Raw genomic sequence first — 15,027 nt, 5'->3', positions numbered from 1 at the left:
GACCTGTGCAAATGCATGAGCACAGAAAATAAATGTAATTTTAAGAATATTAAGGAAGACAGACAGACTACATAGTGGGGACCTGGTATTCTGTAACAGTTTTCTCCAAGATTGAAACATTCTATCCTTCAGGGAAGCATCCTAAGCAGGAAGGTATACAACTCAAATAGCTTCAGGAAGTCCCCGAAACTGACCAAAGCTAAAAATCCCTCTCAGAAGGACCAACCTGCAAAGACTCTGAGACCAGAACAGATGCCTAAAAGAAGCAAAAACCAGCCAAGCTACATAGAAGAGGTTTGGACCAACTGAGACACCTGGCAAGGACATTCTCCAACCTGTTGGCCTGACTGCAGGTTGTGCAGTGTGCTCCAGGTTCCCAGCTTTTGTGAGTTGACACCCATGCTGGGATTGCTTTGGTAATGCAGCTGTCTTTGAATTATCTGATCCTGTAATTATCTCACCCATATCTCTGTAGTAACCCCAATAAAACTCATTGGGTCACCAAGTTGGATGATGGTGGGATCCCTACCTTGCTCTGTCATGGGTTCCCTAGCTGGGGGGAGTAGACATATCTGTTCCACAGGAAAATTTTTGTCACACAAATCTGGCCAGCCAAGAATACAAAAGCAAGACCATTTCTCAAAGTAAATATTTTTTATTTAAAAAATTTAAAACCAGTTCCTCACTCACTTGTCATATTTCAAATGTCCAATAACTATGTATGTGTGTGTAATACAAACATGCATGTGTGTGTATATAATACATATGTGTGCATGTGTGTATATAATGCATATATGTTCATATATGTTTGTGTGTATAATACATACATGTGCATGTATGCTTGTATGTATGAAGGAGGCGGTGGCAGCACCAGGCAGTCTGTGAGGAGTAATGGCAACCCAGGGCTGAGTCACTCTGCCCCTAGATCCAGACCAGCTGAATGGACAAAGGTAAATCTGCAATATTCTGGCCTGTGTCTCAGGGGTTTTGATAAATCCTAACCATAGACACTGAGGAAAGAAACGAGGTTCTTTCTCTCCAGTTTTGCCCAACTGTAAATAAATTCATTTTTCCTTTATCAAGGTCTGTTTCATAATTTCCCTTAGAAAATGGGGGAACGGAAGTGGGTAGCAGTAGTCCTGACTCCCTGGAAACCCAACAGTTGTGTGAGATCAGCAGTGAAGTCTCCCAGTCCTTCCCTGTCATCCTCAAAGTTCTTTGCTTAAGACAGGAAACCAATTCCTTGTCCAAGTCCTCCTTACCATTGCAATGACTTTCTTGCACCCGAGGTTTAGAGATGTCATTTTCTACATTTTGGCGGGTTGGTGGCTTTCGTCCTTAGCCGCTATGGCCTTACACTTTATTATCTGCATTCACAATCAGGAAGCTATGATACTTCCTGAGACAGTGCCGGGTACAATTTACACAATATGAGTTCGCTTTCTTCACCCTGGAGTAGGTCGGAGCTTCTGGGAGGGCCGGCTGACCTCCATCCAGTTCTCTACAGGTTGAGTCCAACAGTTCCCTGTGGTTTCTAGATGCTGGACTTCCTGAACAGTGTGGTTGGGGAATTTGGAAAGAAGGTGTTGATTGTGATTGGAGTCTATCAACTTAGTGGAAATAACTCTGCAAACTGCCCTCTGCCACTAACAGGTGCATACACACTTTCTCGTTGCCAGGACCAATCAGCAGGCTGCAAGGGAGCTCAACCCAACAGAAGCAGGAAGAGAGAAGTCACAGAAGAATCATTATCTTCAGAGATTTCCCTCCTTTGACCAAAGAGAGTCAGGAATGCATGGAGGAGGGCTACCAACAATGCAGGGCTTTCTCTGTGATTCTCTCCCAAGCTGTGAGCATCAACGTGAGCTTAAAAGATAATAAATTATAAAAGTCATCTCTTTGTGCACGATATTGATTCATGCTGCAACCCTAGCATTCAGGAGGCTAAGGCAGGAGGATTGCTGTGACCACCAGGTCAATCTGGACTATACAGTGAAACTCTGAGTTAATTTATTAAATCGTGCACACCAGCATACACAGACACACACACACACACACACACACACACACACACACACACACACAAAACAACAACAACTGGGCCTTAGCAAGAAGGCTCAGTGGTAGGATGCTTGCTGCCAGGTCTGACAACCTGTGCTTGATCCTCAGACCACACGTAGTGGAAGACAAGAATGGATTTCTACAATTCGTCCTCTGACCTCCACATTTTGAGCTGTGGCACATGTGCACACACACACACATTCACACCACACATACACACATACACATACATACATGCACACACATACACACAACGCACATTCAGGCACAAACACATGATGGGGGCACAAAATAGATAATAAATAAATAAAAACAAGTTTCTTCCTGTCCCATAGGTTACAACTTTCTGATAAGTTGGATAGCCTGTAAGATAGTGTTGTGTTATGACACCGTGACTGAGTTTGTGTGCTGGGGATCTTCCAGGCCTTGATTTCCAGAGTCATGTCTTTGTCATTTTTTTTAGAAGAAGATTTGGAGGTAGGAAAGGGGCAAATATGTGAGTAGATTTGGAAATTGAGAACGTGAGAACAGAGCTAGCCTAGGGTTGGGATCGTGTATAACTCAAGATTGGTGAGCTTTGCCTGTCCCCACAACAGTGACAATAGTGACAGAGATCCAGGGTGCACTCGCAGCACCTGATGATCAGAGAATAATGCAAATGGGGCTAGAGAAGTGACTATGGATAAGATAGCTGCAGGCATGGGACCCAAGCTCATGGGACCAAATGTAAGGCCTAGCAACAAACCTTTGTAATCCCAGTGCTCAGGAGACCGCTGGCGCTCACTGGCCAGGTCAATGAGAGACCCTGCCTTGAAGGATGTGTGCAGCATCTCTAAACATGACATCAGTCCTCTCGAATCCACATGCACCCGCATGCACCCTCACACACACACTGACTTTATGCATGTGTGCACACTTTAAATATATAAATAACAAGTCTGGTGAATGTAGTGCTGTCCTCTGAAGTTTAAAGATGTCTCCCTAAGCCCCACGATGGCCCTGTGAATGGGAATTACCATTACTGTAAAGTCAATTACCCTTTCTCTCTGACCTCAGGGTCAGGAGGAAGAGGGCCAGACATCTAGAGCTGAGTGCCTGACACAGACAGTGAAGCCACATACAGGCTCTGCATCCCAGCGTCCCTTCTACCATGCACGCAGGACATTGGCAACTCCTGTGCACATGAGAGGTGCACAGAGGTCCGCGTTCTCTTTCTTTATACGTCCTGGTTAAGCCTTCTATGGTCGGAGTAGAAAAGATGTCAGGACATCCCAACGACAACAGGTGTCCACCATCAAACCGCACTCCACTGAAGACATGCTAACCGGGTGCTTCAGAGAGTGGCTATGCGGAGGAATGATAAGAGAGGCATTTTTAGGACGACCAAAACAGAGAAACCCACAAGGACACAATGAAAACTGAAACCACACAATCTCTAAATAGAGAAGTAGCAATGAGCTGGTATTTTTGTACAAAAGCAAGAGCTTGGGAAAGAGGGTGCCTGCCGTGGAGATGATGCTTTTCATCTCCACGATTTGGGTGAGAAACAAAACCAATTATTTTGTTGTTGCGGTAAAACATTTCGGGTCTTTCTGGGCTTTGCAAACAAGTAGCAGTAGTAGAACTAGCAATAATACAAAGAGAGGAATCAGGAGGCCGGGATGGGCATGAACAGACAGAAATCAAGGGCGCTGATAGAATTCTAGTTGTCTTGTTTTAGGTTATAATTGTATGTCTGTGTGTGGGTTTGTGTGTCTGTGTGTGGGTTTGTGTGTCTGTGTGTGGGTTTGTGTGTCTGTGTGTAGGTTTGTGTACATGAGTGCTTACTAGGCCAATGGCATCGGATCCCCCAGAGTTGGACTTCCAGGCAATATGAGCTACCGGATGGATATGGTGCTGGGAACACGACTTGGATGCCTGCCCCAGAATAGCACGAAGCATGAGTCTCTTGAGCCAGCTCTTCAGACCCAATAAAATGCCAGTTTTTAAGCTCTAACTGCCAGGGTCGCTCAAGGTTATTAGCACATTCACAGCCTACAACTTCATGACACGTATTCCTTTACACATGGCAAGGGTTCTGAAATAAAAAAACACATCCGCTAGGCATGGTGACACACACCTATGACCTCAGTACCAGGGGACGTAAAGACAGGAGGAGCAGTAATCCAACGTCATTCAGCTACACTGGAAAACTCAAGGCCAGACTGAGCTACGTGAGGCCTTGTCTCCACAAGACAAAAACTAAAAAACGTCCGTGTAAGTTTAACAGATGTTAAAGGAAGGGAGCCACACAGAAAATTTAGTCACTCTCTGACAGAGTCTGCCGTCAGGAATGGGATGCACAGTCCTACTCCCCAGTCAGTAAGGAAACATACTCGCATTTCTGATTTTAGAGTCAGGGATTAGGGGCTGAGGACATGGGGTCAGTAGTTATGAGGACCAGAGTTTGGATTTCCAGAACACACATAAATTCCAGGCAGCTGTGGTGGTCCCCTTGCCGTGCTAAATCTCAAGAGGGAGGAACAGAAGATCCCAGGGACAAGCTGGCCATCTAGACTTGCCAAATCTGTGGGCTCTGGTTTCAAGTGAGGAACCCTGTTTTGATATATAAGGTCAGAGTGATTAAGAAAGACATACAAAATCAACTTCTAGCCTTCACATGTATGCACACACGGATGCATGTCAATCACATACATGCAAACACGTACATACACATATGTATATCACACATACAAACACAGAGGGGAAAAAAACAAGTCAGTGAAAAGTAGAGTTTTGTCTCTGGACAGCAGCCAGTGACCGGTGTCAGAGGCAGGTGTATTTCTTTAAGGACACAGAGAATCCTGTTGGTTGTGCCTTCATCCCACAGTTTGGGTAAAGAGATGGTTCTGGAATCCCATCAGCAATGAACAGCTGATTTTTTAAAGATCTCTGGGAGTTGTGTGACAGGAAGAAATTACCAGAATAGATTTATCAAAATGTGTGCGATTCATTCCTAAGTTGATAGTGTTAAAATTAACCACAATCTAACTGAGAATATCAACTAATGACGTGAGCTCACCTTAAAGAACGAGGCCAGTAATTTGACTTAGGGCCAAAGTCCGAGGACCCAAACCCCTGACGGGCCCCTTGTTGATATCCTTTTAATAAGTGATAGCAGGTGCTAATATGAGACATGTGCCACACCTGTAATCGCAGGTCTCAAAAGGTAGAGAAGCCAGAGGCTCAGAAGTTCAAAGTCATATCCTGTTACACATGAGTTCGAGGCCAGGCTGAACTACAGGAAAGCCTGTCCCAAATTTAAAAAGACATCGGTAACAAACATGACGGTGACCCATTTACCTCGAGGCTACTCCACGCCAGAAAACCTTCTCCTGACTTCCTGCCTTTCGTTTCCCCAAGGTTTCCCAAAACTCATGCACCTCCTCAGCCTCCCAAGCCCTGGGTTACAGTGAGGGCTGCACTTGGTTTGCACCGGTAAAGCTCTTGCCCTGTGTGATGTGGTAATCTTTTTTTTTTTTCTGCAGATTAAGCTTCTGAATTGTGTTTAATCTTTAGAGTGGGATTGGTGAGCAGAGGAAACCAGATGTTTCGAAGAGACAACGTCATAGTGAAACTGAAAACATGGGCTAAGGAAAGATCTATCACAGCATGTGTTTCAGGGACAGCGAGCTTCGGGACATCCAACTCCTTTTTACTTGATAATCTAAAGTCAGGGGCAGGTATGGGGACACACTGGCATAATCCCAGTACTTGGGGTGGGAACGAGAGGATAGCCTGGGACACATAACAAAAAAAAAACGACAACAACAAATTCAGTTAATCCTTGCACACCATGAGACCAAAACAAGACAGCCATGATTTACCTGCTTGACTCTGCAGTAAAACTACTGTCCCTCCCAGTGCAGTCTGGCCCATTCCTGCCAAACTCACATCACACACAGGCGTTCTGATATGAGGAAACTACAGCCAAACTCTTAGTTTTAACCTTTCTGAAACCCTAAGCCCAGACTAGACCATGAAGTATGACTGCTCTTGGCCTCTCGTTCACTTATTCTGTCTGCAGTGTAGGCTCAGTTTAGATTGAAAACATCAGCGGTGCTAGGGAGACATCTCAAAAGTACTTGTTGTACAAGCATGACAGCATGAGCTCAGGACACCAGCATCCATGTGAAAGATGCCATGTGGCAGGCATGTTAACACCGCCAGTGTAGGGGCAGAGACGGGATCCTGGGAGATCACAACCAGTCTAGCTGGTGATGGATCTTGTCTCAGAGAGTTCAGGTGACAATGACAGAAGAAGACATCCAAACAGACCTCTGAGGTCTACATGCACAGGCACCTACACACACACACACACACACACACACACACACACACACACATCTGTACACATATGTAGCATATGTGTAGACACCACACACACACACACTAATAAGTAGGTAAATGTATGCATGTATTTCTAACATAGCCACACCCAGAATTCCAATTGCTCTGAACTTTAAATTTTTAAGATAAATTTTGGAGGTGCTGGGAACTAAATCCAGGTTCTTATACATGCTATACATCCAGGTTCTATGATACTATGGAGGTACATGCCAGCCCCAGTAATATCTATTCATAAAGTATTTACTTTCTGAACCGAACTGATAAAAACCCTGGAGAAGTGGTAAAAAATACAATAGACATGATCTTGAGTTATATATTAATTATAAAAGAGTAAATAAAAGAAATCATCAGGAAAATAAAAGTGTAGAGAGAATCTTTATGTAATGTATGGGAGCATCACCTGTCAATAAAGAAGCCTTTGGCCAATGAGCTGAGGCAGGAAGTAGGAGGTGGGAGTTATAGTAGAGAGAGAGAGAGAGAGAGAGAGAGAGAGAGAGAGAGAGAGAGAGAAATTCTGGGAAATAGTCAGACACTAGATTTGCCTAGAAATTCTGAGGAGACAGATAAATAAACCTGAGAAGAAATTAACCAGCCATGTGCCACACTTAATAGAACTGGATTATTGACATATGAGCTATTTAGGGAACAGAGCCAAGGTTATTGGACTAAGTAGTCATTAATAAATAGTTAGTCTTAGAGTCATTATTTTTGGGAACAAAGTGGTCAGGAGGAAAAGCCCAGAGTTATATAAAGATAGCTTATAAACGCAGTCACTCTGACACAGCCAGCTTTTCATGATCTCCCCGGGTTTGCCTTGGGGTCAGGATGTATACAACACTCACCCCTCTCTAAAACACATCTTAGAAAGCACCCCCAAAGGAGCATCACTTTTCACAACATGAAAAGGAGGAAAGAAAATAAAAGACATGTCACAGCCATATTTTTATCCACTCACACATGCCAGAAAGTTAGGAGACTCTATGACCCTGGGTCAAGGTGTCAGCGTAATTCTTGGGAACTTCAGGAAGGACAAAACCAGGTCAGAGCTACAGTCCAACCTCAAAAGAATCTCGTGAGGTGAGACAGTCTCTGTTCGATGTTCTTTCCGCTTAGGCTGGGAAAAGCCAATCTCTGTACTGGGTGTTTCCAGAACCCAGCCAGGGTTTTGATAGAATCACAGAACTAGATGGTCAGAGCTGGAAAGTCCCCTTGAGAGCAAGTGGTCTATCTTCCTCAGTTTACAAAAAAAGGAAACTTACCCAGAAAGGATGAACCTGCTAAAAGCCACTTAGGGCTCTGATAGAGAATACATGCTCACCAGTTCAATGTTCTCTGTCTTAGCACAAGTGGAGGATACACTGTTTCCTCCTCTACAGTGGAGTCAGAATGTCACGTTGCAGCACAATCAAGAGAAGGATACATTGTTTCCTCCTTTACAGTGGAGTGAGAATGTCACATGGCAGCCCCAATCAAGCATAACCCACCCAAGGATCACCCAGTCTTGGCAGAGGTTCCATGTCATCTCTACATGCTGCCTATCTCCATTTGTCAGTTAGCTAAATGCAGGGAATCCAGAGAAAGACTCCCAGAACTCCCTAGGAGCACCACAAGAAGGAAGAGGTCAAGATTTCTCAATGACATGCAAAGGCATCTGTGTGCACACAACCCAAATCCACCATGATGTTTGAGAAATAAACTTTATTGTGTAAGCTCTGAGATTTCAAGGCGTGCACTACAGCAACTAGCGAGCTGTTTGCTCTGACAAGCACCCTAGCAGTTTGACGACCATGATGATTAACTTCATGCCAACTTGACTACGTCACAGGGCTCCCACAGAGTTGGTCAAACATTATACTGGGTGTGTCTGTGAGGGCCTTTCTGAATGAGGTTAACACTCAAGTTACTGTGAAAGCAAAGGTCTAATGTCCTCTGTAATGCCTTGCTCAATCAACTAAGGATCAAAATAGAATCATCTGGGGTTGGGGGGGGTCTCAGTCCCACCAATATACTATATCTAAGATGTCAGTGGTGAGCCCTCACTCACACTGGAATGACATTGTTGGCTACCCCAGGCCTCCAGCACCCTCACTGCAGGTGTTGGTCCACCCTCCATAACCATACAAGTCAATTCAATATAATGTTATTTACAAAGGTAACTACAAGGCAATCCTTCCTGCTTTCAATTCAATGGGGTTGCATTCCTTTCTTTAAAAAAAAGATTTATTTATTTAGTTAGTTATTATATGTAAGTACACTGTAGGGGGTTTCACTCCTTTCCTTTAAAAAAAACACATTTATTTATTTATTATATATAAGTACACTGTAGCTGTCTTCAGACACACCAGAAAGAGGGCATCAGATCCCATTACAGATGGTTGTGAACCACCATGTGGTTGTTGGGATTTGAACTCAGGACCTCTGGAAGAGCAGTCAGTGCTCTTAACCACTGAACCATCTCCCCAGCCCACTCCTTTTCTTTTTGGTACTAGGAACTGAACCTGGCCAGAGGCCTCTGATGCTAGACAAGAACTCTGCCTTAAGCTGCCTCCTCAGACACTTTTACTTAGTAATTTGAAACCAGGACTTGCATATGTTTGTGTTGGCCTTGAACTAGTAGCCAGGATCACAGGCATATACTTCCACATCCAGCACAACTCCATGCTTCTTAACTCAACTGTTCTATTTCTCCAAACTAATGGAAATTTTTCTTAGAAAATTTCAGACTTATATCCTAGACCCGAAACTTCCCAATCTTGGACCACCAATGACTAACAGAAAAGAGCCCTCCACGAAAACACAGGGAATCACTAGGGGTGCACAGAAAGTGTTGGTGTGTTTCCTGGACCAGTTACGTGCTTGGCCCTAGTTTTGGGGCTCCTTCACATCTCCCAGTCCACTGCTGACTTACGTTTCATGTGCCCAATATGAAAATAGGTACTGACCTGTGTGTCAGCCAAAACCTGCCCTGAGTAGTGCTTGACCCGCCTGAAAATGAACTGAGACTTGAAAAGCACTGGTCAGCCGCTTCCTCTGCTGAAACATCCCCCCAACAGAAAAATGCCGAAGACTAAAGAGAAAGTTCTGTGAACTTACAACAAAGTAACAAGACCCACGAGCCTCCCCACAGAGGTTCTATACGTAGTAAAGGATTTGGGGAGGAGAGCGGACTCTTTTGTGGAGCCGCCTGCCAACTGTGCAGGAAATTCCAGGGATACAGCTTTAAAGGGTAGTCCACCCATGCTGGGTTGGGCTTTTCAGTGATGCAGCTGCCCGAGTCACCCACGCTCGGTCAGTACATGCAATGCACTCTGGTTCACCAGGCTAGGATTAGTAGACTTCTTCTCTGTGGTCAGTCACTGGTGCTGCGTCTGAGTGGACAGATGCTTGTTAGGATCCCCAGGAGAAGTTACACAGCAGCAGGCTGCATTGTGAACCATCGGATGCTGAGTACATGTTCAGTGCTGTCTGGCTTTGCTAACACCTTCCTTTTGAAAATTCAACAAGGGATGTGCAATGCACACACGGAACAAAGTCATTTCACAGAAATGTATAAGCATCTACGGACTACAGCCGCTCATTCCTCTTTGAACCATGGGGAGAGGCAGATGAACGGACAGAGTAGAGGGATAACATAAATCTGTTTTCTTCTGGAGTGAAAGGGCTTTCCTAGCTACATCTGAAGCATGCTTTGATAGTTGTCGTGTTTAGATTTTTTTTAAAATGGTAGTTTAGATAAAGAAAAAAAAGAGGAAGGTTTTCAAATAAAAAGAGTTTTGAACATTATCTGGCATAACCAAACACCAGGCGAGAGCAAGTCACAGTATGCAGTACAAAAACACTGTGCTGTGGCGGTTCTCCCTCAGCGAGGTCGAGATTATTATCATCCCATGAATAGTGGTCTCAGTGCCGGGAAAGAGGAAGTCGGGTTTCTGTGAAATCTCAGGGAAGGTAAAGTCAAGAGGTGAAATATACAGGGGTCTACTAAATGTTAAAGAAAGAATGGCTCCCAACTGCCCCACAAGTCACACACTGGCATTCTGCTCTGATATGACTGATCTTTCTAACTATAGAATACTTGTCTCTGCAGACCTTAGACACACTGGACAGTTACTTCTCAGAAAGGACAACCAGGGAATGTCTGATTCGTGTGGGGGGGAAAAAAACCAAAAAACAGAATTGAAACTAGGCTTCTTAATTTAAAAAAAAATAAGAAATTTCTCAATGAAGTTTGCAAAGCTTTAAGAAGAAAATCTGGCTTCCTGCTTTTGCCTCTTCCCTGCAGTCACAAATCAGGCTTTAATAAGCCTTGCAAGTTTAGGATCCTTCCCCAAATACCAGAAAATGAACTGGCATACTAAAGCAATATGTTTGGGACCAGTCAGAATAATTCAGTCTCAATCTTTCTCACTTTCTCCTTCTCCCTCTCTGTCTCTGTCTTTCACACCCATGTAAAATTTTATTAGTAAATGCTTATTGGAAATTAGGGAACAGCTAACATTTATAGACAATATAACAGAGTAAAAGACTAACATTTAGTGGGTCATGGTAGCCCATCCCTAAATCCCAGCACTTGGATGGTCATAATGAAGTACGAATAATAATTTTAACATTTTTTTAAACTGTAAATACTTGTCACATAAACAAATTAAAGGAAAGGGCCATAAAACTTTTCAAGAAATTTGAAAAGCACACAGTAAGATTAAATACTTATTAACTACTAGAAGAACTCGTGTATCTGGGTAATTACGCACCTGAACTCTCAGTACTTGGGAGACAAAGGCAAATGAACTACACGGAGAGATCTTATCTCAGAACACTATAACCAGGGCCCAGGTGTAGCTCAGCAGTGGGGTGCTGTAGATCAAAGGCCCCAGATTCCAGTCCCATCACTTACAAAGAAGGGAGGGAAATAGAAATCTTACCCTAATCCGAGTAGAAGAATTCTTTTTCCGAGGGGTCACTCTGGCTAGACTAGAACTGTCCGAGACCCACCGGCGTCCGCCCTGGTGCTGAGAATACGGGCGCTTCCATGACTGGCAAATACAGTTCTGCGAACATTTGTTTCTGTTCTGTTTTGGTGTTTGTTGCCGGGATGAACACAATGACCCCAAGCGATTTGGGAAGGGAAGAGTTTATTTCATCTCACTGATTACAACCCATCTCTGAGGGAAATAAGACAGGAGCTCAGGCAGGAACGGAAGCAGAGACCATGAGGGGCACTGCTCATTGGCTGGATCCCTGGCTCCTACATTTCCCATACAACCCAGGCCTACCTACCCAAGGACAGTAGTGCCACAGTGGGCTGAGAACTTCTACATCACTAGCAAATAAGAAAATGCCCCAGAAGTGGCCACAGGCTAGTCTAATGGAGGCGTTCCTCAGCTGAGAGCCCTCTTCCAGTTGTAACAAGCTGAAAATCAAGATCAGCCACCACAATGTATTTATTTTGTGTGTGTGTGTGTGTGTGTGTTATGTATGTGTATGTGCACACATGTGTGCCTGAGTATGAAAGCCAAAGACAATGGCATGTGTCTTCCTACATTACTCTCTATCTTCATCGTTATTATTAATTATTATTTATGATGATGATGATGATGATGATGATTTTCTAACAGTGAGCCTGGAGCTCACTGATCTGGAAAGACCAGCAGGCCAGCAAGCCCCAGGCATTTTCCTGTTTCCAACTCCCCAGTATCCTCATTAGAGGTTCTTGCCTGGCTTTTCCCATGGATTCTGGGGATCCAAATTCAAATCCTTATGCTTGCAAAGCAAGCACTTTACCAACTGAGCCATCTCTCCACCCCTCAGCTTGATTCTTTAAAAGCTATTTGCCTCCACCCTACCAAAACCATCACACTAAATTTAAAAAATTAAAAGCATTCACTACTCCCATTCAACACAGTACTGACCACTGCTACCACAAAGACAGGAAGAATAACTTAAAAGGAGGGGGAGAAAAAGCTATAATCATTTTCATATCTTACTATTATTATCTTATATAGGCTGTTTAAAATTATATATATAGCAAATGTAACAGAGTTGTAAGATCAGCACACCGTCATATGTGTTTATAAGTACATATATATTCATATAGGGAGAATATGACAAAGAAACTTTTTAAAAACCAAATAAATAATTACTATGTTATATTTAGTATCAAAATGATTCCTACTCTCCTCAAAGTAAACAATGTATCTGTTGATAAACTCTTTCCCAAGGGGAGTCCTAAGCAACATTTACTCTTCCTGCTGTGGTCCCAACAACAAACCAACAGACTGAGGCAAGATTCCACCAGGGACCAAGTGAATTTACTGAGCACAGCAGCAAGAGGGGGTTTCCTGCAGGGTGCTGCTCCCCCAAACCTGCACAGTAGGAATGATGATTTTCCCTAACTGAATAGATGGAACTCAACTCCCCTAGTCTTCCTTACCCATATACTCTAGCTCCTCCTATTCCCAAGGGCCACAAACAATTGAGGCAGAGTTGCAAACCACAGATAACAGGATACTCAGTTCTGACCCTACCCACATTTCTATAAGGGGAGTCAGCAAGCTCAGGTGGGATAATCCTTTTACCAAGGGACATAACCGAAACCCCAAAGATGGCTCAGAGTCATGACAGTAACACACACCAAAATTCCAAGAAAGTTTTCATGTGCAAGAACAAGGGTCAGGAGTAGCCACGATATTTTGAAGAGAATGAATCAGGTCAGAGGGAAGCCTCCTCTGCTAGTCATTAGGAGCTAACTTTTACTTTAATTATTTATGGGACTGTGGCTCAAGCAGAGATAGACAGTAGGACTAGTGGCAAACCCAGAGAAAGACCCACGGAGAACAGAAACTTGGGCTGGGCGCATAGATATATGTGATCCTGGAAGTACAAAAGGAAAAGTTAAAAAAAAAAAAAAACAAGAAAGGAAGGAAATAGAAGCTACCACAATCAGAAGGGAAGGGAACTGAACCTGAACCCAGGTCCCCCCTGCAAGAGAAGCAGATACTCTTAAGCACTGAGCCATCTCTCTAGCCCCAGAGATTCTTAAGTTAAGAAAAGAATCAACAAAAACAACCGTAGAGGAATTGTCCTGATTCACTTTCTACTGCTATTAAAAAAAAAAATCTCGACCAAAAGCAACTTGGGAAGGAAAGGATTAGTTTAGCTTACAGGTCAGGATCATAGCCCACCCTAAAGGAAGCTAAGACTCCCCTCAAGCAACCAGGAACTCAAGACCAGGAAGAAAATCTGCTTCCAAGATTTCTACCCATGATTTGTGCAGCCTGCAGTCCAGAACTACCTGCCCAGGGTGGCACCACCATCTATCATCAGTCAAGAAAAGACTTTCCTGCAGGCCAATCTGGTACAAGCATTTTTGTCAGTTGAGGTTCCCTCTTCCCAGATGACCCAAGCATGTGTCAAGTTGGTAAAAAACTAACCAGCTGGGGACATACCAGTACATCTGACTATGCTAACACAAAAACCAAACTGACCTTCTCATCAAAGTGAAAAGGCAAAAGACACCTTTAATCCCAGCACTCCAGAGGCAGAGACAGGGAGATCTGAAATAAGGCCACCCTGGTCTACAGTTGTTTCAGGATAACCAGGGCTACACAGAGAAACTCTTTCTCTTGAAAATGACAAAAAATGAACAAGAAAAGAGGAAGGTCACGGGAATACACACCCACCATGTTGTCTGACAGAGTCCTTTCATCTTGTAGCCTGTGTTCTAACGAGTGAGTGTTCCGTACACACAGAAAGAAGCTGATAAAGAAACTGGCAGCCTGGTTAAAAAAAAAAAAATCCAAAGTTCGTGAACAAACATTTCATGGTGAGGGAGACCAGCCAAGCCAATAAACTTATGAAGAGATAACCATGAAATACAGATTACAACCGCATTCACATCCAATCTCCAAACATCGTTTAAGGCTTGGAAGACACAGGCAGGAATTCTCCCATGCTGTCATCTGGGGGATAGAAACTGATTCTATTTCAAAATAAAGTGAGTCAAGGGGCTTGCCAACCGAAGCCTGGTATCCAGAGTCTAAAGGGTGTGTGTGTGTGTGTGTTTGTGTGTGTGTGTGTGTGTGTGTGTGTGTGTGTATAACACAGAAATTTTAAAATTAATAAAATATATAAAGTAAATACTTTAGTAAATGGCGTGTATACCTGAAGTTATTATTTCTTCTCTGTAACTTCCAGTGGTTTAAATGTTTTGCTTAGAGTGAAAAGCACTATAATTTAAAAACTTCACTTTTTCCTAATAAGTCTTCAAAAATTATAAAATTTATAATTAAGTACTAAGACATTAAAAAAACCAAAAACAAAAACAACCTTAACCACAAAAATTGTCCAAGCAAGGATTGTTAGAACTCACCTGTAAATCTAACCCTCTGGAGGCAGGAAGATGACCAACTTGGAGCCTAACCTGTCTCAAAAGAAACAAAAAACAAGGTCTAAATTCTCATTATGAAAAATATTTCAGTTTAAAATATATGCCTATATGGTAAATAAATGAATGAAGCACTTAGATATAAATCATAGGTACCCTGACCATAAAATATAAAAAAGTAAGTATAAGTGTTT

General features: G+C 43.2%; 1 protein-coding gene across 4 annotated transcripts in view; it reads right to left on the bottom strand.

Moving 5' to 3' along the window:
- Positions 1-638: 638 nt before the first annotated feature.
- Gfi1 (growth factor independent 1 transcriptional repressor) overlaps positions 639-15,027 on the bottom strand; it is a 28,706-nt gene continuing 14,317 nt past the window's right edge. For 2 of the 4 annotated variants that reach the window (XM_087582308.1, XM_087582309.1), the window contains exons 7-8: positions 14,819-14,869; positions 11,569-14,225 (exon numbers count right to left, since the gene is read on the bottom strand). In XM_087582308.1, the coding sequence (XP_087438434.1) occupies positions 14,865-14,869 (5 nt within the window). In that variant the 3' untranslated portion in view covers positions 11,569-14,225; positions 14,819-14,864. Of the gene's footprint in view, positions 1,867-11,568; positions 14,226-14,818; positions 14,870-15,027 lie in introns of those variants that run through there. The other 2 variants (XR_015636497.1, XR_015636496.1) reach the window with 2 other exon arrangements.

The sequence above is a fragment of the Rattus norvegicus genome, chromosome 14 (genome assembly GCF_021556685.1).
Source record: "Rattus norvegicus strain SHRSP/BbbUtx chromosome 14, alternate assembly SHRSP_T2T, whole genome shotgun sequence".
Taxonomy (NCBI): Eukaryota; Metazoa; Chordata; class Mammalia; order Rodentia; family Muridae; genus Rattus; species Rattus norvegicus.
This window is presented reverse-complemented; position numbering and strand designations above follow the sequence as displayed.